Source organism: Rattus norvegicus, chromosome X (assembly GCF_021556685.1).
Source record: "Rattus norvegicus strain SHRSP/BbbUtx chromosome X, alternate assembly SHRSP_T2T, whole genome shotgun sequence".
Lineage (NCBI taxonomy): Eukaryota > Metazoa > Chordata > Mammalia > Rodentia > Muridae > Rattus > Rattus norvegicus.
Window position 1 is genome coordinate 106427600 of NC_141554.1, and position 24679 is coordinate 106452278.

General features: G+C 42.1%; 1 protein-coding gene across 5 annotated transcripts in view; it reads right to left on the reverse strand.

The window, feature by feature from the left end:
* Zmat1 (zinc finger, matrin-type 1) overlaps positions 1–23739 on the reverse strand; it is a 66823-nt gene extending 43084 nt beyond the window's left edge. Inside the window, 3 exon segments of one of the 5 annotated variants that reach the window (NM_001432974.1) lie at positions 9963–10136; positions 23263–23327; positions 23419–23739. Coding sequence is in view for 2 of the 5 variants with exons in the window: in NM_001432970.1 (NP_001419899.1) it covers positions 5070–5331 (262 nt within the window). In the remaining 3 variants the exon portion in view is untranslated. 5 annotated transcript variants of the gene reach the window in all.
* Positions 23740–24679: the final 940 nt, after the last annotated feature.

The window sequence follows — 24679 nt, forward strand, 5'->3', positions numbered from 1 at the left end:
TCCCTCTATGTAGTCCTGGCTGTCCTGGAAATATCTATGTAGAGCAGGCTAACTCAAACTCACAGAGATCCACATGCCTCTGTCTCCAGAGTGCTGGAATTAATGATGCATGCTTCTATGCCAAGCTCAAATATATAGCCCAGGCTGGTCTCAAATTATGATCTTCCTGCCTCCCCCTCATTCAGCAAACCCTACTAGCACACACCACCCTCCTTATTTATTAATAATCCTCCACATTAAGCATTCAAGCGCACAGTATAGATGACTTCTGTAGTCAGTTCCAATATTTACACCAGAGGTTCCCGAGCAATCCTAATGGCAGTAAGATTGGCTATATACAAGGACACAGATTGCAATGCAAGTCTTTCAATAGTTACTATATTACCCAAGACTGCCATCTAGTGAGTAGAAATGATAACACTATACAGCAAAATTGTAGAAGAGAATTGAAATAATTTTTTCAAGGACCAAGCGTAGAACCTGGTACAGAGTCAGCCGATACCCCCTGGGGTTCCCAAAGCACAATGACCATACTTTATTCAATTCTTAGAAATACCAATGGAAACTTAATAATGGTAACCAAACAATTTTAAGGTAATAGTGTGTGCTTGTGTATTTCTTATGAGATATTAGTAGGATAAAAGGGTGAGTGTTGCCAATATAAAAAAGGAAGTATGTTGCCAAAAATTATGTCTACAAATTCTTCAACATTTGTTTTATTTGAATGCGTGTGTCCCTTCAAATTAATACACTAAAACCAAATTCTCATTGGTATTAAAAAGAGGAATTTTTGCAAGCAACCAGATGACATCAGTGTCCTTATAAAAGAGGCTTAATATAGCTTTTGCCCCCCTTTGCTCTTCTGCCATGTGAAGAAACAGCTGGAAGGTGGATTCAGTGCTGGATGAGCCTTCTTTAAATACCAAATCTACTGGCACATTCACCACAGACTTCCCAGGGCTGTGGGGCATTACATTTCATTGTTTAATTGTTCAGACTGTGGTATTAGTAGTTTAAGCAAAATAAGACACAAATCCATACACAGAATAAATACCTCAAAATGTGGCTTGGTAACTGGCTCCTGGATATAAAGTGGAATAATTTGAAGCAATATGATGGGGTTAAAACAAAACAAAACAACTTTGCAGCCCAGTATGGCGACAGATGCCTTTAATCCCAGCACTCAGAAGGCAGAGGCAGGCAGATCTTTGTGTTCAAGGCCAGCCTGGTCTACAAAATTTGTTGCAGGGCGGACAGAGCAAATAGTAAGACCCTGAATCAAAAGGAAAAAATCAGACAAATAAAAACAAAACAAAACAAAAAACCAAAACTGCTTTGCTGTGAACGTGACATTAAGAACAATTCTGGTAATGGCTCAGAATAAGAAAGAAGTAGGGGGAAAAAGCCATAGTATCTTTAGAGATAACCAAAATGGTCTTGCAAAAATGCCAATATGCTAACCATTTACCACCAGAGTTGACCAATCAGACTTCCTAGGCTTCTCGCTTTCAGCAGAAGCAGAGAATCTATGTAGTCTTTATTTATATTATGGCACAAGAGATAGGGCATTGGATTTAACAAAATACACTGAATTTCCCCAATCTCTACTAGTCTCCATTCTCCTGAGTGACCTGGGGGAAATGATGATATGCAAAGAACATGTGCTGAGAATTTGAGAACCTAAGTGCCAGAAACAATACCTCAAATGTTTTAACATTTCTTTTAATATTTTACCTGTGTACATTTTAATTTCTGTTTTATAGACAAAGAAAGATAGGATTTCATTACATACTTTCATATATGAGATCTTTTTGAACTTGCCTTTTACTTCTTTAACCTTTTGCTATCATTTTTCCTTCCTATAAGAGAAGCACTTTCCATTTCTGAGTGTATGTGTACAATACCCGAATGTCGCACTACCTGCCCGTTAATTACATCGCCCCATTCTACCATCCGTAATCCATCATCTGATCTTTCACAAATTATGCCAGGTTAGCATATGCATTGAGGACAGATACTAAAATAAATGTGGCTTGCTGAAAATCCAGAACCTCCTTGTACCTCAAGATGCTCTTCTATGTGGCACAAGCAAAAAAAAAAAGTTTCAGCTTAAGTACATTGTCATTCTTCGGGATGGTGATTTTAAAGGTCAGCTAACTTTAAGTTCCTGTTTTCAGAAAGTAGATCCCATATATTCAAGTGTATGCATTTTCTAGAGAAGAAATGTTTCAAAATTACCTTTGTAAGTAATTTATTATTAAATGTAATATATGTTTGGCTGCACTTTATTACAGATGCTGAATCCCCGGGGAGCTGCTACCAGACTCAGGATTGCAGTGCTCACCTGAGGACAGAAGAAACTTTGTACTACGTTATATCTATACATAGGGTATATATATTGGGTTAATCTTATGCAACTGTAAGAGATAGCTGTTACTAACATACACAGGGTTTTTTTTTCAGGTAAGCAGAGAGTTTTAACTATTTTGCCTACATGAGGAATAAATGACAGAGCCAAGATTCAAGTTCGGGTAGTCTGGTTTCTAGTGTGTGTTCATGGTGGAGTCTCAATTCTGTATGCATATTACACTCACTTGGAATTTTGGGCAATATTTTGTGTCTGTACCTACCATGATCAATTAAAAGAAAATCTCTGTATCTCTGAAAGTACCTGGGCAGTTCTAATGCAGTGTGAGATTGGAGAATGCCTTGCTTACACCCTGAGGGAAATGGGTAACGTGAAGTAACTCATTGTTTTTCTTTTTTAGTCTTATTGTTTGTTATTTAAAGGACAACAAAGTAGAATTTCTAAAACATGCAGGGGTGAATGATACAACAGCTAGATCTTTGGTGAATTTTCTGCATCTACAGAAAGAAGAAATTGAAAATATTGAATAATTGGTAAAAGACAGTAAACCATCAAACAGATGCATAGGTAATATACAAATATGGTGTGGGCTACCTGTATATTCTAGTTAAATTTTAAAAATTATATACCATCAATAGTTTTATGTGTAAAAATTGAATTTATCCTTTACAAACAGCTATGTCATTTTCACTATAGACAGTTAGCATATTTTAACAGATCTCAAAGTCGAATTAAGTAAGCTAGAATTGTCTTCAGATTGTAGCAGATGCTGCTTGTTGAAATTACTCATCCTAAAATTACCAAAAAGTGAAAGACTAGCTGGAGTTAGTTTTAGTAGAATAGAAATACTGTCACTTTGCTGATGGAAGTCACCACTTTCCCTTATGTTTTTCTAGTGCTCTTAGACAGTCCTATGGTTAGTCAGAGAATATTCATGAATCCTCTGGCCAGGACAACTTTGTACATATTGTTCCCTCATTTCAGAGAGTAATTCTCTGATGTTTTTACTTTGCCTTGCCCACTTTGACCCTGGAAGAAATGCTGACTCTACCTGACTACCTTCTTGACGTGTCTCTCTGTGCTTGTGGCCAGGTTTGCTCCATTCCACATAGCTTACAGTTCTGTCTTTTCCTTCATGGCTTCTAATTTGGTGTTTTACCTGGGATTTAGTTTGCATGTAAATTCATGCTTCTAGCTGCTTCCAAGTCCTGACAAGCAGATATTACATACATTGCCTAGGCTTTTGACTTCTAACGTGATTTATTCTGTTTCATATCTATAGGTATCCATCATATTCAAGAGATACAAATTCTGAGGACACAGAATGTTCTCTTAAAGCATAGAAAATTATTGTTTGATTATTTAATAAGCATACTTAAGTTATGTGTGCATAGGCAATCTGGATGAGACTGCTGTCAAATAAATAGCAGAATACAGCAAATTTAATCTTAAAGGTCTTTAAGCGGCTTTGTGATGCTTGAATCAGGCAATGCTTCGTTTCATGGAGCAAATAAATGCTTCAATGACGTGAACAGAGGATTGGTAAACAAAGAGAAATTGAAGAAAACATACATAAATAACAAACTGGGTTAGCTGTTCCAAGGTCCTTTGACAGAAGATATATAGAGAGAACGAAAGAAAATGCACTGATTTGTTAACTGTCGGTTACTTCAGGTTACTTTGGTGGCTAAAGATTGGAAACAGGGAGGACTTCATTATCATGCCTACTGTAACTGGCCTGTTTGAGAGACTGCACTGTTATCTTTCAGTTTTGGAAGGTCAGATAACTCGCTTCAGTAGGAGTAGCAATATTTTGATATTTATTGTGCTCTGTCAGGGCTTCATGCAAGAGCTTACACTCCAAAACAATGGCCTCCTCTAATTTTTATCTAATATAAAGTAGGACATTTGGCACACATTATAGAGCAGTTTTGAACCAGTATAAAACATGTCTTTCAGATTTTATTGTATCTTGTTTCTCTTATAAGAGAACAGCACTCTTTTTCTTTTCATTTCAGCTCATCCTAAATTCATTTGCAAATTGAGGTCGTTGTTTTAGTTCATCACGTCAAAACAAAGGAATAATAGAACTCCTTAGCCCCTCTTTAAGCAAATGATTACAACTTGAGATGATACCTTTGTTAAGCTCTCAAGATGCCAGAGAAACATTTCTGGAAATTTACATTTTACATAGATGAAGTCTACAGCCTTATAGATTCGTTTACTTTCTAAATGTTGGAGTAAGGGATCTTGGTTAGTTGGGTTTCACAAAGAAAGTCTCTTGGAATTGAAAAATGGTTTATTTACCTTTTATAAATAGAAACATCGCAGTAGCTCTGTTATTCCCAACCTTGGGGAATAACTCAAAGAACAGTTATGGAAGCTGTCTGTAATATATCTGCGAAGGCATCCACCGGACTGAAAAGTCTCAGAAGACCTTATCTGCCTGTCAGATCTTAGCAAAAGTACACCAGCAGAATGTGGGATTGTTCCTAAACTACCTACCTATATAATAGGGACTAAATATTTTTATAAGCTTCCTACTTTCTGCCAATACTAAAGAACCAGTCCATGCTTACAAATCATAAATGTCTGTAACCAAATATTAGAGACTGGCTAGCATCCATATTACTTTTTTCTTCACTGTGAGTGAATACCTAACAGAAACAACTCAAGGGAGGAAAGGTTTAGTTTGGCTTACAGTTTGAGGAGATACGGTTGATCTTGGGAGGGAAGGCTTGGCAGCGAGGACTCCATCCATGGCAGCGGGGGCTCCATCCACGGAAGCGGTGGCTCCGTCCACGGAAGCGAGGACTCCATCCACGGAAGCGAGGGCTCCATCCACGGAAGCGAGGGCTCCATCCACGGAAGCGAGGGCTCCATCCACGGAAGCGAGGGCTCCATCCAGGGTAGCGGGGACTCCATTCTTGGCAGCGGGCCTGTGTTGCAGCTTGTTGATGCATAGCTTGGGCCAGGAAGCAGAGATGAAACTGGAAGCAGGTCCAGGCTACAACTAACCCTCAAGACCTGCCTCCAGTGACGAACTTCCTCAGCCCAGCTCCACCTTCTCAGAGTTTTGGAACCTCCCCAAACAGCACTGCCAGCTAGGGACCAAGTGTTATATTCAAACTGTAGTTTTCCTCCAAAGGTTCATGACTATCTCATAAAACAAATATATTTAGTCCAACTTTAAAAATACCCACAGTCTTATATTCTCAACACCAATATAAGGGGACCAAGATGTTTAAAGTGCAAAGTCTCGGGCAAACTCTAAGTTATAAGTTCTAATTAAAAAAAAAATCCAGGCTCTGGAGGGATGGCTCAGTGTTTAAGAGTACATGATGCTTTTGCAGAAGGACCTAAGTTCAGGTCCTGGTACCCATATGGCGGCTCACAACCATCTGTAAACTCCAGTTCTGGTGGATATAACCCCCTCTTTTGGCCTCTGTGGGCAGTGCATGCACCTGCTACATCTACCCACAGGCAAATGCCGATACACATAGAATAAAAGAATTGAAAGAACATAAAAGATCCAAGTTCCATACTTCCAGTATACAATGGCACAGAATCAACATTCCCATTTCAAAAGTAAGGAGTGGAAGAAGAGGAAGGTAAGAGCAGAGAAAAATAAGACCAGCGCACCTCAGGACAATCATTAATCCCTGCAGCTCTATGTCCAGTATTAGAGTTCACGAGGATACTGTGGAGGCTCTGATGGACTTGGGGAACCTTGGCTCTCCAGCCTTGCTTCCTGGAGTATCCATGTTCTCTCTCCTGCATTGGCTCTACCCAATGTTTTCAACTTTCCTCAGCAGGTGTTTGACCTTTCTAGCATCTCCTGCATCTAAGTGTCTCCATTGCAACTTTGGGTTCTCTTTAACACCTACACACAGCAGCCTATTGGGACCTCGATTCAGAGAATTTGGCTCTGTTACTCATTGCCTAACCTCATAGGATTTTTTCCTCTGAAGTTTTGGGTCAAGACTTCATGGTCACAAAACTATTGATTATACTAACAAGCTTTCCTGCCAGCTTTGTAATGTAGTCTGGCCCTGGTGCACATTAGCTCTAGTGGCCTCCAAGTACTTGAATGGCCAAACCAGGGAAAACATTTCCCCATTTCATCAGGGTACCCTAAGGTTCTTCCCTTTTCACACATTCTGCTTTTATATATTTATTTTTAATTTGTGGATAAGGTGGAGTGGGGCATGGGCATGTGGATGCTCATGGAAATCGGAAGAAGACACTGATCTCCTGGAACTGGAGTAATAGAGGGTGTGAACCACACAGGCCCCTTGCAAGAATACTGTGTGGTATTAGCTACTGAGACATCACTCCAGTTTTAGCAGTCTAGTTTTAAATCCAGGTTTCAAAGTGAGTTTGTATTGTTGTACCTTGGAGCTGTGGGTGGTTGGGAGCTTATCCTGAAGGCACTAATCTCACTGTTCTAGTGAATTTTTTGTGGTTGCTTTTTAACGATACCAATTCCTTTAACAATTGTACTCACTGTATACACAGCATGTCTACTATTTTAAGTATGTTCATACACCTTTATTTACTAAACAGTATAATTTTACATCTTTCTGCTGTGCTATTTTTGCTCCATTCTCATTGTAAATCTGGCTAAAAGTACAGATAAGTGACCATGCCAAAAGCTTACTGTTCTACAATCTTAGAATTTCTTCCATGAAATAAATTGGCATAGTATTTTACTTTAGCCGTACTCAAAACTTCAGGACATGAAGATTATATAGCCAGATTCTTTGCCAGACTGTAACATGGGAGGCTCGAAGGCCAATTACCAGGAGAGCCTTTATTCCTTTCTGAAACCTCGGGTGCCAGGCCTTTACCTCCACCGTTTTATCTGGATTTTGGTCTTCTGAACTCCCACCTGAATGGCCTTTTAAGCTCTGCTGACTATTTTAGATATCTGGTCTTTAGCTCCAAACTCTTCAATATTCTTTTCACCAACCAGTTCTGGAGGCTTGTGAATCTCACGGCCTGGTTTATCTGGCAGTGACCCCACGCACAGTACCAAATTTCTATGCTATTTACTTTTCTCCTCATTATAACAGAATAGTTGACAGAAGAAACTTAGGGAGGAAGGATTTAATTGGGCTCAGAGGTTCGGGTATGCATCATACATAGCAGGGCTGGCACAGTGCTTTGGGATCTATCCAAGATAGCACGAACATATAGTATCTGTTTGTTATAGAGTTCTGAGAAGCAAAGTGGGAGCACCTCAAGGCCAGTGCTCAGTGATGAAACTACTCTAGATAAACCCCAATTCCTAAAGATTCCACAACCTCTCCATAGAGGACTACCACCTGAGGCTCTGGGGAACTTTTTACACCTAAACCAGAGCAGAGTTTAAAGAAGAAAATGCAACTTTTCCTATTACAGTTCTAGTTAACCTTCTGCTAATTTATAGTGAAGCTATTTTGGTGGGTATGTCTGCTTTCCTCACTGAATATGTATTGGAACCAGTTGCCACATTCCTATAGTTATAAGTGGATCATGCAAAACATTGTGGTCATTCCTGCAGATATATTCTACACTTCTACTCATGCTCCTTTTTAGTACACTATTTCTTTGTCACTCAAGTATAAGTCTCACAAATTGCCCCTATTTATGAATACTCATCTCCAATGATTTTGAAATCTTAAAATTATTTTATTGTTAAACAAAGCACTGTATTGTAATGAACTCAGAAATAAAGACACTACACAGCTAGCCACTCAAACATTTACTTAGTCTAAATTCTGTACACTTCAGTCAAATTCTGTACAGTTAGAAGAGGCATTCTAACGCCATGGAACTTCCCTTAGGGCTCGAACTTTTAACTATCCATTACATTTTTTGTATACCTATTCTCCATAAAAAGGGAAAAAAACTGTGGCAGGGTTGAAACTAGAAAAAATAGCATTACATCCTCATTCGCCACGCATGTGTCCTTTTGCTTGCATTCTACCCTTCCACATCATTGAACAACACCCTTTCTTGGTTTCCTTTCTAAAGGTTATGCTATGCATACAGTTAGAGTACACATATGCACGCGCGTGCGCGCACACACACACACAGAGAAAGAGAGAGAGAGAGAGAGAGAGAGAGAGAGAGAGAGAGAGAGAGAGAGAGAGAGAACCCACATATGAGGGAGAACATGTAACTTTTCTTTCTGAATTTGGGTATCTCACTTAGTGTACTTTCCAAGTCCATCCATCCTCCTGAAAAATTTCATGATTTCATTTTTCTTTACAGCTGAATAATGTCTATATCATAAATGTACCACATTTTCATTATCTACATATTTGTTAATGGACATCTAAGCCAGTTCCACTTCTTTGCTATGCTATGTAGAATAGCAATAAATGTGGAATATTTTCCGCCTCATCTCAGTAAGAAAAGCTATCATCAAGAAAACTAACAAATGGAGAAGATGTAGAGAAACAGAAACTTTTTCTCAATGGTGGAAACACAAATTAATATAACCATTATTGAAATAAGTCTGGAGGTTCCTCAAAGTATTAAAACTAGAGGCTTGGGATATGGGTTAGCAGTTCAGAGCACTGGCTGCTACTCTAGAGGACCTGGGTTTGACTCCCAGCACCTACTCATATGGTGGCTCACGATCTGTAACTCCAGTTCCAGGGGTTGTGACACCTCCCTCTGGCTTTTGCAGGAAAAAACAAGAACCTGCTTCTATGGTTACTTTGAAAAATGTACATGCTATAACGCATGTGCTAGGATGTGTATTAAGATCTTATTTTTAACTAACTTTAACACTGTTATGGCAAAACCTGGCAAAATAATTTTAGCCTTAATACATAGCCTGTGGCCAGCACCAGGGCTCCCAATACTTGGCATTTCACTCCCACAATGCTATATCCATCCTCTCTGCTGAGCCAGGTCCTGCACATCTTGTGCCTGAGCTGTCCCCAACCTTCGGACCTTGGCCAGGATGCACAATCCTATGTGCTAGCAAATCCCCTTGTATCCACCTGACTTTATACCACCCAAACCAAATCAACACTTCAGGCCCGAACAGGCCCACCCATCCTGTGCTCTGCCCTAGCCTACAGTGTTCATATTAGACACAGAACTAACAAAAGAAGTCCACATGCCCAGGTTTCATCACAGAAATACAAACATCATTTTAATCTATAATGGGCTAAGATGAGGAATGCTTCTTGTTTCTGTACCACATATCAATAAATTTACATATATTTTTCAATTCTCATAATCACATCTAGTAAATATTTAACATATGTTAATGTTAAGTAACTTTAAACTCAAACATATAGTACAAAGAAAAGTCATGAATACAGATTAGGTCTTTGAGAGACAAATCCTATGCTCTCTCCATTATTATACAGTATTATCCCAAGAATAAGAGACACTTATTTTAGAATAATATAAGTTTATTATTCTAAACTATAGAATAGTTATATATTCTATAGTTTATATATAGAATAAACTATAGAATTTAATATTTTAATAATATTTTAATAATTTAATAGTTAGCTGCAAAATAAATGTTCTTCTCAATCCCAGAAAAGAGGGCTACAAAAACCCAGGCAGAAAAATATACACATACCTTTATGTTGTCTTTTACCTCAATAAGAGTTTGTCCTTTGGTATCTTTCCTGATAGTTCATATGTGTGGTCATATGAGTAGTTTTATCAGTTGCTTTCCCTCCAGTCTTTATTGACTTTGAAGAAGCTGATTTTCTTTTCCTCTTTGGTCTTGCCTAAGGCCTAGAGCTCAATTCTGCAGAGAGATAGAGAGAGAGAGAGAGAGAGAGAGAGAGAGAGAGAGAGAGAGAGAGAGAGAGAGAGATTGAGATTCAAGAATTAAATTACTCTCCCAGGTAGAAGTGCCAATGAAATTGATTTTCTACTAGACCCCAAAATGAATTGTAACAGATAGTCTTCATGGTTAGTGGCATTTTACTTATTTTGCAAAAAGCTATGCCATTTGTTCAATTATTCTGGACTCAGCTTTTAAGCAAACTTCTAATAAAGGAATGATTCAGTCATGATAACATGCACTTTCTATGTTACATTAATATATTTAGCAATTGATTATCTTTAAATGATGAAAGAAGAAAAAACAGGGTGAAAAATTCCAAATGGCACATGATAAGAATGATTTCAGGTGGCTGGAGAGATGGCTCAGTGGTTAAGAGCACTGACTGCTCTTCCAGAGGTCCTGAGTTCAATTCCCAGCAACCACATGGTGGCTCACAACCATCTGTAATGAGATCTGATGGCCTCTTCTGGTGTGTCTGAAGACAGCTACAGTGTACTCCCATAAAATAAATAAATCTTTAAAAAGAATAATTTCTGATTCATATTGGGGAGCAAGTCTTCCAGAAACTATATTTAATTATCAAAAATTTAGGCAGTTACATATAACTTTTAATTTGAGAACTCTTAGTTTTAGGTACAAGTGAACCACATCTATCTTTAATGCAGATATGTATGTTTAATAGGGACAAATGGATGAATGAAATCAAAGACGCTGTATTAGCACATTAGATTATTCATTAAGTTTAATATTTGTTGGGAGACACTTTTGGTTCAGTGTGGCTTCTGAGAGCAAATAAAGTTTAGTTGCTTATAAGTTAAGTTCTCACTCTAACTACCCATCTAACTGGGTATTACATTTTAAAAGGACACCAGGTAAGGCTCAGTGCAATAGGTAAGTAACCCCCATGACTTAGGAAGCTAAGGACATCAGGAAATCAAGGTCTACCTGAGCTCAGTGTGAGCTGAAGGGTCTGTCTGAGCACCTTAAGGAGCACCTCAAAAAGTGAAAAGAGGGCTGGGGGAATAACTAAGTGGCAGAACGCATGAGGAGAACACGTGAGCACTTAGGTTCAACCCACAGTCCTGTAAGAAGAAAATAAATCCAAGAAATACTAAAGACCACTCAGAGTCATTTCAGAATTAATATCAAGCTAACCCAAACAAGATGGAAACTAGTCTGTGGTTCTTCTACCTTTGCAATGTCTTAGAAGTGTCAAAGTACAGTGAGTCAAATGAAATCAGTAGTAGCCACCGACTCTTGACTCTTCAGATCCTATGTGTATTTAGGATACTGAGGCCTCACTGACTAGGGGTGAATAATCATACAGTGAGAACCTGCTAAGGGCTACTGAAAGCAACTGCACAGATAGCGACATTTAGAAACCAACCAGACAGGGTAGTTAGATATAGTGCAAAACCCAAAGCAAGATTATCTTAGTCAAAAGACATCTTCTTAGAGGACATTGAGCACAAGACTAAGTAACTGGTAAATTCCAGCAATATTCATGTCCAAGCAACTTAAGTGATGACTTTAGGTAAACAAACTAACACAAACCAATGACCCAGCAAATATTGTTTCTTTCCAAATGATATGTGCATGGTAGGGTGTTTCTCCATGTCATACCATCTTCACTGGATTTGTTTTTCAAGGTACAACGCATGGAATGTCTTTTTTTTTAAATTAGCCACTGGGGATCCATCCTGTCTGCAGACACCAAACACCTACACTGTTGCTGTTGCCAAGAGGCACTTGCTAACAGGAACCTGGTGTAGCTGTTCCTTGGGCAGTTTTGCCAGCAATTTACCAATATTGATGGGGATGCTGGGGGACAACCTGCAGACTGAGCTCAGGGACCCTGGAGGGAGAGCTGACGGAGGACTGGAAGATCAGAGGGGATTGCAACCACATAGGAAGAACAAGGTAGGCTGGCTGGACCACCCAGTGCTCCCAGGGACTAGACCACCAACCAAGGAGTATACAGGGAAGGATCCATGGCTTCAGCTGCATATGTGGCAGAAGATGACCTTGTCTGATATCAGTGGGAGGGGATGCCCTTGGTCCTGTGGAGATTTATGCCCCAGCAGAGGTCGATGCTGGAGGGGTGGGGCAGGAGAGGGTGGAATGGTGGGGAAGCACCTTCATAGAGGCAAAGGGGAGGGGGAGAGGGTGGATTGGGGGTTTGTGGAGGGGTAACTGAGAAGGGGGATATCATTTGAGATGTAAACGAATGGAATGGTTAGTTTAAAAAGGAAAATAGAGTAATAACAAAGAAACCAAAGTTGTAAAATATTTCATAATATAATCCCCCCTTTTTTCATTTTAAGGCCCGATGACTAGTTCTTAATGATTATTTAACCTTGAATACAAAAATATTTTTGGTCTCATAAGGGGAAAAATGCTGTATCTCCCTTTCTTTCTATGCTCTTTGAAGATTGCAACAGACTATAAATTAATTGCCTTGATGGATTTATTTGTGCCCTTAGAAGTGATTCTCTTCCCAGGAAGAATCTACCTAGCCCATGTAGCTAGTCAGATTAGAAATAAGTCTTTTTTCTCCCAGGTTAGTACCTGAGTGTAGCTATGGAGATCATAGAAACAAATATTCAGAATCAGGCATATGAGACACAGGGCTTTACTTTAGGGTCCTACCCTGGATCCTGAAGCCTGAATGCACTATCATTTTTAACATTGCACTTGATGAACGGGGGTATAAAAGTGGCCTTCAGGGGGTGGGGGGGGGGGCAGGAGAGATGGCTCAGCCCTTAAAGCCTAGGCTCACAACCAAAAATATAAAAGTGGCCTTTAATATATAGTAATGGTTGTCTTCATATGGGCAAGACAGGGATCTCTTTCTCCATGCCAGTGACTATAGGGTGTTTGTTATAGCAACATTTTTAGTATTTGCACATTCCTTTCCAGTGATTCCTATATATTGTCTAATTTCAACTTTATATGGCTGATTGTAGGGATTTTTAACATTTCTACTCAATAGAATAGGAAGCAGAATTTCAAGAAAGGTTAGTTAATGGCCAAAGTTACACAATTGGAAGAGAAGTTGAACCCAGTGCTTGGTGACAATATTGCCCTTAAAACCTTGCTGATTCAATCTGATTATTGATTAAATAAAATAGCATAACCCTGGGAAGAAGTTTGTGTTAATGCTGATAGCTTGTATCAGATAATTTTTCTCTGGTTGTGAAATATGGTAAAATTTGGAAAAATCTAGGAGAAATAATATAATTACAAATACTATTTTTCATGTTTGTAATTAATTTATTGAAACAAAAGTTTTACACATTGGAAGTAAAATGTTATGACATAGTTTTAGAAGGTCACAGAAGGTGTGGAAAAGATGTATGTTGAGCAGGTCTCTGGGTTTCAAAATGCCATTATGAATGATAAAATTAATATCATGGAATGAGTAAGGTTTCTAATATCAGACTTGGGTCCAAGTCCTTGCTCCAGTGTCCACTCACCTCCTAAAATGAGCTAGGAATAATCTCATCTAACCAAGGAGATTTCTGAAAGACCTTTGCAAGAAAAACTTTAAAACACAAGAAAAAAAGAACAGAATTAACAGTAACATATATTATGGAAATGGCTATATTATAGAATGTGTTCAGTATAATAACCAAAGCAGGATAACACAGTACCTAACATAGTTTAAGCCCAAGTTCTCCAATTGTACACAGGCCACCTTTCCCTTCCTTTCCTCTCTCTGTTTTGCAATAGTTCTTTCTGACTTAAACTTCTTATGTAGCTCTGGCTGGCCTCCATTGTCCAGTCTTCCTGACTCAGTACCTTGAAAGTTGGGATTGCAGGTGTGTGTTACCATGCCCATCTTTTCTTTTCCTCAAACTTAATTTGAAATTCTTCACTGAATACATTTGGGATATGTGGTGCAACTGGCTGTGTGCACCAAAGAAACTGTATGGAGAGCCTTTCCCCATCTGGCATCTAATCACTGCTATATAGTAAACCTGCCCACTAGGGTATTAGTGCCCAGTCCAGTTAGTTTTTTTCCTTCCAAATTTTTGGTCTTAGGGATGGAATTCAAGCCTTGGTCTTTGGCAGCAAGCACCCTTACCTGCTGGAACCATCTTGCCTGCCCAAGTGTGAGAAGCTTTGATGGCTCTTCAAGATTCTCCTATCCACCTACTTCAGTGCTGAAGTGTGTGTGTGTGTGTGTGTGTGTGTGTGTGTGTGTGTGTGTGTGTGTGCGCGCGCGCGCGCCGTCTGTCAAAAAGTAAGAAGAGGACCATAAGAGCAGAAAAAAAAGAGGTCTTTAGGGAGGGTTATATGGAGTGGTGTCTTAGAGTTAGGGATTTATTGCTATAATAAGACACCATGACCAAGGCAATTCTTATAAAGGACAACATTTAATTGGGGCTGGCTTACATGTTCAGAGGTTCAGTCCATTATCACCAAGGTGGGAAGCATGGCAGCATCCAGGCAGACATGGAGCTGGAGGAACTGAGAGTTCTGCCTTGATTCAAAGGCAGACAGGAGAAGACTGGCAAAGCCCACCCCCACAGTGACACACTTCCTCCGACAAGGCCACACCTATTCCAAGGACACACCTCCTAAAGTGCCACTCCCTATGGGCCAAGTATTCAAACACAGGAGTCTATGGGGGCCAACTCTATTCAAACCACTACAAGTGGATAGAAGAAAGAAAAAAGGATAAGGAAATACATATCACAAGAAAGTAGGAGAGACTAATGGGAGGACCAGAAGGAAGGGGCAAGGAATTTGGAGAGAGCAGTGGGAGAAAGAAGATCAATGAAAACCAAGTTTGTTTGAAAACCCCATAATGAAGTCCATTACTTCGTATACTAATTAAATACAACTAATCAAAGGGGGTCGGTACATGCCAATACACAGACACACCCATGCCCCTCTGAAACGGGGATAGAGACTAGGCCAGTGGTCAGGGACTGTCTGGCAAGCGAAATTACTGATAGAGAAGGGAGGAGTGGGACACAACAGCATTCTGCAGCTAGCCATATCTCAATTGTAGGCATAGGAGATTTAAATCTGGGAAGACACACACGCCCCTGAAGGCCTTAGACAGATGTTGGCCATCAAGGTCTCTAGACATTGGATTAGGCCAGTGGAGGAGCTGCCCAGAGCCACAAGCAGGAAACCCAGCCTCAAAGGGCTCCTGACTCAGTTGATCTGTTAGCTTTTCTTCAGGTTAGGGAATGGTTTGTCCCTTGGACCTTGGGAACTAGGTAAATGGGACTGCATAAGTTCCTTCCATGGGCCAGGCCCTCAGGCCAGGGGCTTCAGGGTGTTTTCCAGCAGATCGAAAAAGCTGCAGAAGAGGTGGTTCTGAAATTTAGCAGCAAAGAAGGTTTGTGGGCAAGTACATCTCTTGAATGTAATTAGGAGGCAAGGAGCCCTCCGGATTCTGCCTGTAGCTGTTTCTGCACGCATCCGAAAACTGGAGGTGGAAAGTAGTGCTCCGCGCAACGCTAGCAGCTATTACTACCTCCCGCCCAGCAGGACCTAGAGTACAAGGCGTTCAACACCAGACGACAAGACTAACCCTGCTTGGGCCGGCAGAGCAAATGAGCTCCAAGACCACTGGCAGGCCCCAGTGGCCTGCTCCCCTGCCGGTGCGCAGCTACTCACCGTGCGCGCCATCAGCTCCAGCACCTCCGAGTGGTCCAGCTTGGCCTGCGTGCGTGCAGATGGAGGAAGGCAGTGATCCAGGATGAGCGCTCCTGGAACCACCTCCTAGTAGCCCCACGTGGCGTCCACCCAGTCGCTTGCCGCATCTCTGCGGCCGCGAGCAACAGTCCCAACTCCCGCAGGCTCTCGCTCAGTGCGCGCAGTTTCTGCACAGGGGCCTTCCGGGCATTTGGGAAGCGTATCACTGAGCCCTGGACTATCACAGCGTTCCTTCCTACAGGCAAGCACCTTTAGGTATTCCTGCGCCACCCAGCGGTCCTCAGTTTTCTTATCCGCAAGGTACAGTCCATATGCCATGGGTGGATTTCATGCTATACTACCCACTTAAGTATTTCTACCAGAAAATTAAAAATCCTAACTAGTTTAAAGGCTACAGTGAGCTCCCGGATGATTATTAATGTTAAACTAAACCTATTCTAGAGAAGTCATAATTAAAATTTAAAAGTTCGGGGGACAGCGAGATGGTTTAGCAGGTAAAGGTGTTTTTCACATATACTTAATGACATGAGTTCGATCCCCGAAATCATGTGAAGGTCGTGGCAATAAGAACCGACTCCACAAAAATCATGCACACGCACACGCACACGCACACGCACACGCGCACACGCGCGCACACACACGCACACGCACACGCACACGCACACGCACACGCACACGCGCACACGCACACGCGCACACGCGCACACGCACACGCGCACACGCACACGCACGCGCACGCACGCTCGTGCGCACACACGCACACTCGTGCGCACACACGCACACGCACACGCATGCACGTGCACGCACGCGCGTGCGCACACACACGCACACGCGCACACACACACACACACACACACACACACACACACACACACACACACACACACACACACACTTTAAATGTCACTTTGAGATAGGATCTTGCTAAATTGCCCAGGTTGGTCTTCGGCTAACTCTGTAACCCTGAAAGCCCTTGAAAATTTGCAATTTTCTTGTCCTAGCCTCTGCAGTAGAACTGCTTTTGAAAAGATTGGATACAAAGTTCAAAATAAGACAGACACTGAGGAGGTGGGAGAAGCTGAAACACATTGAAAAGTGCTAGTGAAATTGGATGTTAGATTTAGAGGTGCTCGTTTTAGAGTTATTTCTCATCATTATATAATCACAAAATATGAGTACTATATTGCATAGAAAAAAATAAGTTCTCTTAAGTGGCTGCTATTATTATTTAAATCTTTCTGAGTACACACTTTCATTTGTCTTTAATAAATATACGGGAGTATAAATATATAGAATAAATATATGGGCCTTAAGGTGCATATACATATACATACATAATTATAATACATAACTATTTGTGGTACTGAGGACTGAGACTAGGGTCTTATTCATGCCCAGGAAGTTCTATTACCCTATTTTTAGATATAGTCTACACAAAATACTACAATCTTAAAATGCACCCCTGTTTGGGCAAAGGTATGCACTCCTATAGCCTAGCTGCTTATCCAAACAAAACAACACTTCCGTTCCCAGTAAAAGCACTCATCCTGTTACTCTCAGCCCTAGAGCACATCATGTTAGAAGTTAGTTTTAAGTACTAACATGAAATACCACAGAAAATGGAATCATGCAACAGTGTGTGTGTGTGTACTTCGACTCAGGATAATGCATCTGTGATAGCTACAACATGGCTGGAATAGTGTTGCAGTATCAACAATTAGCTCTTTTAAAATTTCTGAGTAGGATTCCCTTATGTACAGAGACCATTGTGGGTCTATTGATTTTCCTACCAATTATCACTTAGGTCATTTCCAGCTTGGGGCCATTGTAGGTGAAATTCGTTATGGATATTTTATGCACACATACTCTGGGGCACGTGTTTTCATTTGTCTTTGGTAAATACCTAGGAGGAAATTCTTGGGAAATAAGGTATGCTCATTCTTCCTTTTTACTCTGTGGTGATGGAGATTGAAATCAGGGCCTCCTATCTACCTGCAAAGCGTTCTACCACTAGGCTATAACCCTGCTGACTTTTTCTTTTCTATCAGGGTTTAGCTAACTTGCTCATGCTGTCAGGCCAGCTTTTAACTCTCCTGCAGCACAGGTGGGCCTCAAACTGGTGATCCACGTGGCTCTGCCTCAGGTAGCTGGGATTGGATCAGATGCTTTTAAGTGACATCTCCAGTGTCATTTATTGAACAGTCTAATACCCCAGTGACCTGAGCCACTTTATCATTTATGCGATTCCAATGTATGAGGCCTGTTCTTGGATTAAGCTTTCTGTTTCAGTGTCATGCCCCCTATACTATATGCCAATACCAGCATTATTCCTCTGCATTTATTCTGTAGACTTTCTCTTATCTTTATATTTTTTAAAAACTAGAACTAATTGGTCTAGAAGGAAATCATGCAGGATGTATATGTTCATTTGTGAAGAGCTTATACCTTATTTGCATGGAATTATTGCATATTAGAACATGTACTCTTTCAGTTTTTCGAAGTGCCCATGGATTGTCTTTCAGAAACTTGCAAATGTTTTCCTCCAGTTAGACGATACTGATCAGAAGCTAATGCTTTGAGCTGAACCCTTGCAGTAGGCTCTAGCAGACAAGATTAGTGAATGGAGTTTCTTTTGCCAAACAGAATGTTGAAAATAACACCATTTTTCTAAAATAGGAAGTTCCAGTCATCCTGAGTCAAGGTAACAAAGAAATCCCTCTGCTTTGACCTTTACAAAGAAAGTGACCTTCAAGCACGTCTCTCTGAAGTTTTCTCCAGCCCTTCTGTCTGTAAAGCCAGTCCTTAGCTCAGCCCATTAGACCGCACATTTAACTTTAGAGAAGTAATTCTAGATTACATTACGGCAAACAAAAGCCAACCAACTAGGTCTTTGAAATGAATGTGTTGGGATTTTGCCTTTGATAGTTGCTGGCACACTTCTTGTTAACATTCTTCCCTGGTAATTAAGGTTTTGATCACAAAGATCTGCCTGATTCCAGAGCACTGGGATTAAAGGTCTGTGCCACCACACACCCAACCAGACATTGATTTATTATTGATTGATTGATTACTACTTGTCACTTTCATACATTTATATAAAGAATTTTAGTTGTTTTTATCTCATATACCTCTGTCACCCCTTGCCTTTCCCTTTGAAATATTTCTTCCCAATAAGTCCCCCCCACCACAGTCATGCTTTTTCTGAGTATTACTATTTTCATTTCTTTTTCACAGAATCCTTTGTTTTCTCCCAGACACTCATGTGACATTCTGGGGTCTCAGCAATTAGGTGAATTGCCACCAACTTCCTGGTGCAACCAGGAAACCAGCACAGCATACTCAATAGACCTTGAGGCCAGGTGTCCTGCTCAAACCAGTTCTGAGACCCACTTATCAACACTAGACATCTCTGACAGGGTGACAGCCTGAGAGCATTTGTGGTGAGAGGTTGCTGAGGACAGTGCTCAGAAATGGAACTGGCCTGTCATTTTCCACAAGCTGTGGTATGGAATTCAGGGGCTGGAAAGTACATGCAGTGAGCAGAGAGTGAGGGTGTGTGTGTGTGTGTGTGTGTGTGTGTGTGTGTGTGTGTGTGTTGGACATGGGTGAATATATGGGCACACGTGTGTGAACAGTTTTTTAGACACTATTGGACCCTAGGTATGTTGGGGTTTCTCTTCCTATGGGCAGTCAAGGGAGTTAGGAAGAAAGGTTAAATATGAAGCCTGGTAAGCCTGAGGACAAGGGCCATTACAGGCCCAAGAGGTCATCTATATGGGTGACAAGAGAAGCTGGCTAAGGACCAAGACAACTTCTCTTATACATTCAGTCACTCTGCATTCAGATTTCATCAATAGCCCCAGCAGGGCCCTCCCTGACATCACAATCTCCCTTTTTTTTCTTTTAGTTCAGAACTTGATCTGCAGTAGGGTGCTCACAAATGCCATGCACCATTTCCCCCCCCACCCCAGAGCTTGTAAGCTCTATGTGGAATCTAGCCCCTTCTTGGGCTCCTTCACTTTTATATGTCATGTGGTCCAAGAGTCCTGTCTCAAGGAACAAAAAAGTCTTGAGGGAGCAATGGTAGCATCTGGTAGCATTCCTAAGAGTTGTCAGCAAGTAAGGAAGACAGCAGTAAGGAAGCCAGTTGTGGGTAAGGAAACCAGCTGTGGGTAAGGAAGGCATCAGGGGGTGAGGGTACACCACTTGGACCACTGCCATAACCTACTGTGGACCTGAAATGCAAGAACATTCCAGAATGTAATGGGTACTGGTCATTAGAGCCAATGGCCCCTTCATAGACGAACTCAGGCTGCCTTTCTTGCTTAACATATTGGACAGGAGCCTTAGAATGCCTGTCATCCTTCTTGTTTGCATATTCATGAACACAGTAGTGAAATGTTCAGGGACATAAGACTCAGGGCACAGTCCAGTTATGGGTAAAGTTTTGCTTATTTAGCCACCCTTACCTGTTGCTATAGTTGTACCCAAGACAAAATTGCTCTTGTCTATAAACATCCTTCTTCACTTTTTAGACATTCCAGTCCCAACTTTATTTGTAAGAAGTCTTAGAGTCACGTCAGCACTGATACACCACATTTGGTCGTCTCCAAGTCAAGATTCAGGGGTCTCCAGTAAAGGCCTGGAACCACAAGCCCAGATACTCCTAGGCCAAAAAACCAAAAACCAAAAACCAACCAACCAAACAAACAAACAAAAAGCCACCGATATCAGTGAAACCTACAGGCATTTGGTGTAGGTGTCCTGGTCCCCTGCAGGACATGGACTGAGAAGGTTGGACTGCAGCAGGAACTACATTTTCTCAGCTCAGTGGCTAAACTGCATACCCAGCCTGAAGTTCACACTGGGGAACCCTGAAGTTGGCTTTCATGCATGGGGGCAGGTAAAGAGCAAGGGCAAGACTGCACTTGAGGCTGAACCACAGCTTTCTTTGCCCTCTCTTTTTAAGGGCCCTTCCCCTAGTGCACTTATTAAATAATGGCACTTGGGCATGGTAGACCATGGTCAGCTAAGAGCACTTCACAAGTAGAGGATGTGATTGCAATTGTTCGGTGCCACCAACAGTCTTAAGCCTTACCTGCAACGTCACCTTACGCTTTTCCTTCTTTGGGGTTCCTTAAAACACTTGCAGAGAAAGAAGGCATGAAGTGCTTCCTGTGACCGAGAACCAGAAACTGGGCTATGGAATGTGTGGAAGAAGCCCGGAGTCTTCTGGATAGTAAAAGTGGGAAGCAGATGGTACCTGGATGATCAAGTCCCCGTTCCAGAGAGCAGGGGTAGTTGAGACAGATCTAGAGCACCTATGACTCTACCAGGCTGACATTCAGACTGGATATATCCAGCTTAAGGATGGATAGCTCTATGGCCAACCAGGCTAAAGCTACCCATACAGCCATAGTGAAGCATTTGACTCTGGGCCTCCTATTTCCTTTACCCTTGGTGGCTACATTGGCCTCATCCCAGAGGAAGTTAGACAGGGTAGGTGTCAGGATCTTTGGCCTCTTCAGTCATGCAAACTTTGTTTGAAGGACAACCTAGGCCTTTCTGAATCAGTTATGGTGTGCAAACCCCGGAGACCTCACAAGTTGTAATCCTGAGAGGACAGAAGTACCTAATGGTCATGGCTTTTAGCCAGCTTTCTAGATAGCTTCCTTTCACAGATACTCCAAACCTAGTTTGCTAGGAACACATGTACTCCTGACTCTGGAGTCTGTGGGGTGAGGTTCCCTCAGACTCCAGCTTTCTAACACACCTGGTGTCTAGAATCTCCCAGTGAGGTAAACTTGGCTCTATCCCACTTGGCCATCTTCATCTTCCTATTGCAGTGTGACAGGGACATGTGGCCATTTTCTACTCCCCTATTGCCTTGGCTGTAAGGCATACTTCAGTAGCCCTGGTGAACTCAGCTTTACCTTCTGCTCTGTCTATCTTATGGCCTTTGGGACTGAGTGTCAGCACAGCCTCAGTGCTGGATGGGACAGGCAGGCCTGATAATTTTGTGCCACTACTATACATGGCTCCGTGAGGTCATGACAGGTGGCTTCCTCCATTTGCAGCTAAGGCTATGGATCAGCTTTGTGGGAAGGAGGTGATTCCATAATCTGTAGCATCCTTGGAATACCTGGAGCAGGAATGGAATCAGTGGCCTTAAGAGGGAAGAATCTGGTCATCACACTCAAGAGCAGAGTACCCTGTGATTCCTGCCCATGAGAAAGTCGTCCTCCACACTTAGCCACCCCTGGGATTCCCTCGCAACTGTCTCTGATTTTTTTTCTTCTGAGGACAACATGAATTCATTCCACTATCTTTTGCTAGGCTCAGGGAATAGGCTGTAATGAGTGAGTAATAGAGAGTAAATGGGGCAGTGAGGAAATGAATAAATGAATGGGCGAGTGAATAAAAATTCAGTGAGAGACATGAGGAGGAATATGCTGAAAATGGTGATAATGAGTGGCTTGTACAGGAGAGTAAATTAATGTGTAAGTGAGTTAATAAGCAACTGGGTACATTGCATGTCCTTGCTGCGGTAGATCCTGGCTGGTCCCTGAGCACTGCCCAGTGTTGTGCTGTCACCACAGCACCAGCACCCAGAAAAGTCACTGCTTATGGGAAATGAAGCCATGGTTCATGGCAGGTTTCTTGAAACATCTGCTGAGTTACTTCAACCATCCGGGAAAGCTGACAGCCGGATTGTCATTTCCTCAGCATGATGTTTGCAGACCCCTCCTCATTACATCCTGCTACACCGTTTCTCTGCCTCTTTTGAGACGGTTTTGAAAAGCTCTCGTGAGGGGGCCTTTGTATTAATCACCTAGGACACAAGATACCTATCCATGGGATTTACTCTATAGCCCACATTAAGTCTCTAGCCACACCTCATCTTCTGTATAAGGCCTCCTTTGGCACCACTACTGAACTGTCGCAGTTGCCCTTGGCAACTCTCCCCAGCAACTGAAGTACCAACCTTCTTCCTGCTTCACTTCTCCATCCGTCTCCATGCCTTTGTCTGCACCCAGCTTTCCCTTCCCCTATTTTATGTGTCTGTTACTCTTACAGGATATGCTGCCTCTGGCTCCTTACATTCCATGGTCTCTTAATTCTTTTGGACATCTATGGTGAACACTTAGAATGTGCGTATGCAAAGGAGGAACAGACAAATACACGCTATTCTATCCAAAGACGATCTGGAGTGTGATAACCAACCATCAGGGGGACATTCAGGGGAAATAACGCACTGCTGTGGGCCTGAGAGCCTGGCTTGGAGAGGAGGGAGGGATGAAGGGGGAGGGTACAGCCACTGCAGAATCTTTGGGCTCTGGGCTTGGCCTCAAGGACAGTGAGGAGCCATAGATGGTTGTAGGCAGGACAGATGGGGTTCTACACTTACCAGCGAGTATGGCTATTGAAGACGTCACAGTGAGATGGTAGAAACAACAAGGAGCTGGTGCTAGCCTGACCGAGAAAGCAAAGATGATTAATTAAGCATATGCAAATGCTAAGACATGCTTTGAGTGGGTAAGACTATAAAAAAATGTCGCCTCACCTTGCTGGATATAGAGGAAAGATGTAGATTCCTTCATCTCTACAGACACTGGAGCCACCAATTCCGAAACTTGTCATCTGAAGGTAAGGCCCCTGATATCTCCGTTTTAAGGAGGACGGCTGTTACTGACCTCTGAGCGCAGCTCTGGCCATATACCCCATCCCCATGACAAAGGTGGAAGAAATGAGAGGAGAAATAAACCCAAGTCAGGGCTGTTTCATAAAGGTAAGGTACCCTGAAGGGCTAGGATTTTCACAATGAAGTCAGATGCAGCAGGAAATTGAACCCACTTAGTGTGTGGACTGTGTAGATGCAGAATTCAGCCCTGGTAGGGCTGTTGCTTGGCAACAGGCACCTGTGGGATCATGTCTCCTCTCAGGGTCTAGAAGGCAGGGAAGGCACAGTGCCATGAAGCAACAGATGTTTGCACTAGAGGATGGTTCATCTGTGATGACCTTCATGAAAATGGGGTGTGTCCCGACATCCACCAGAACATGTGAAGCACAGGCTAAGAGGATTGTATTTTCAGGCTGGATGAACAAACGGTATCACCCACCGTATTGGGATGCTACTGACACATATTCAGTGAGAGACATAAAGACAATCACACGGTCCTGTCTGTGATAGTGAGCAAGCAGCCTATGCAGCAGAGAGGGCTTTCTGGGGGTGGCTGGGTAGGAGGAGGGAAAAGATTGGCAGAGCTTCTATGCTTACGGGCCAGGATGAACTGGACAATGGCTGATCTTAGAGAGCCCCTGGCACCTTTCCAGCAGAGCCCTACTCTGCCTCTGTGCGCTCACCCAGAATCCTGCATTTCGGCAGAGCAGACAGACATAGAAAAGATTCTCCAGGCTGACTCATGACTGCACAGTCACTTGGTCCCTCAGGCTACCTGAATCATTTTTTAGGTCAAGGAAATGAGATGGAATGAAGTAGTAGTTTTAACAACTGAAGACTCAATCCTAGGCTGAGCCATCCTGGGGCCAGATAGTACTTATTCTGGCAAGTTGGCATGGCACACACATCTGACCAGCACTACCTTTAAGGCTGACAAAGTGGAAAGCAACCAAGGTGATTTTGCTCCACAGAAATGGCAAAATGTAAAAAGTCATCCCCCGGGGCAATGGCAAGGAGGAAACAAGGAAGAGAAAAGTCCCAGCTACAAGGTGTGGGAAACACATACAACACAGAGAGACACACAGTCAAATACTTCACAGACACATTCAGACAGACAATGCATAAGCTTACATGATATGGGCAC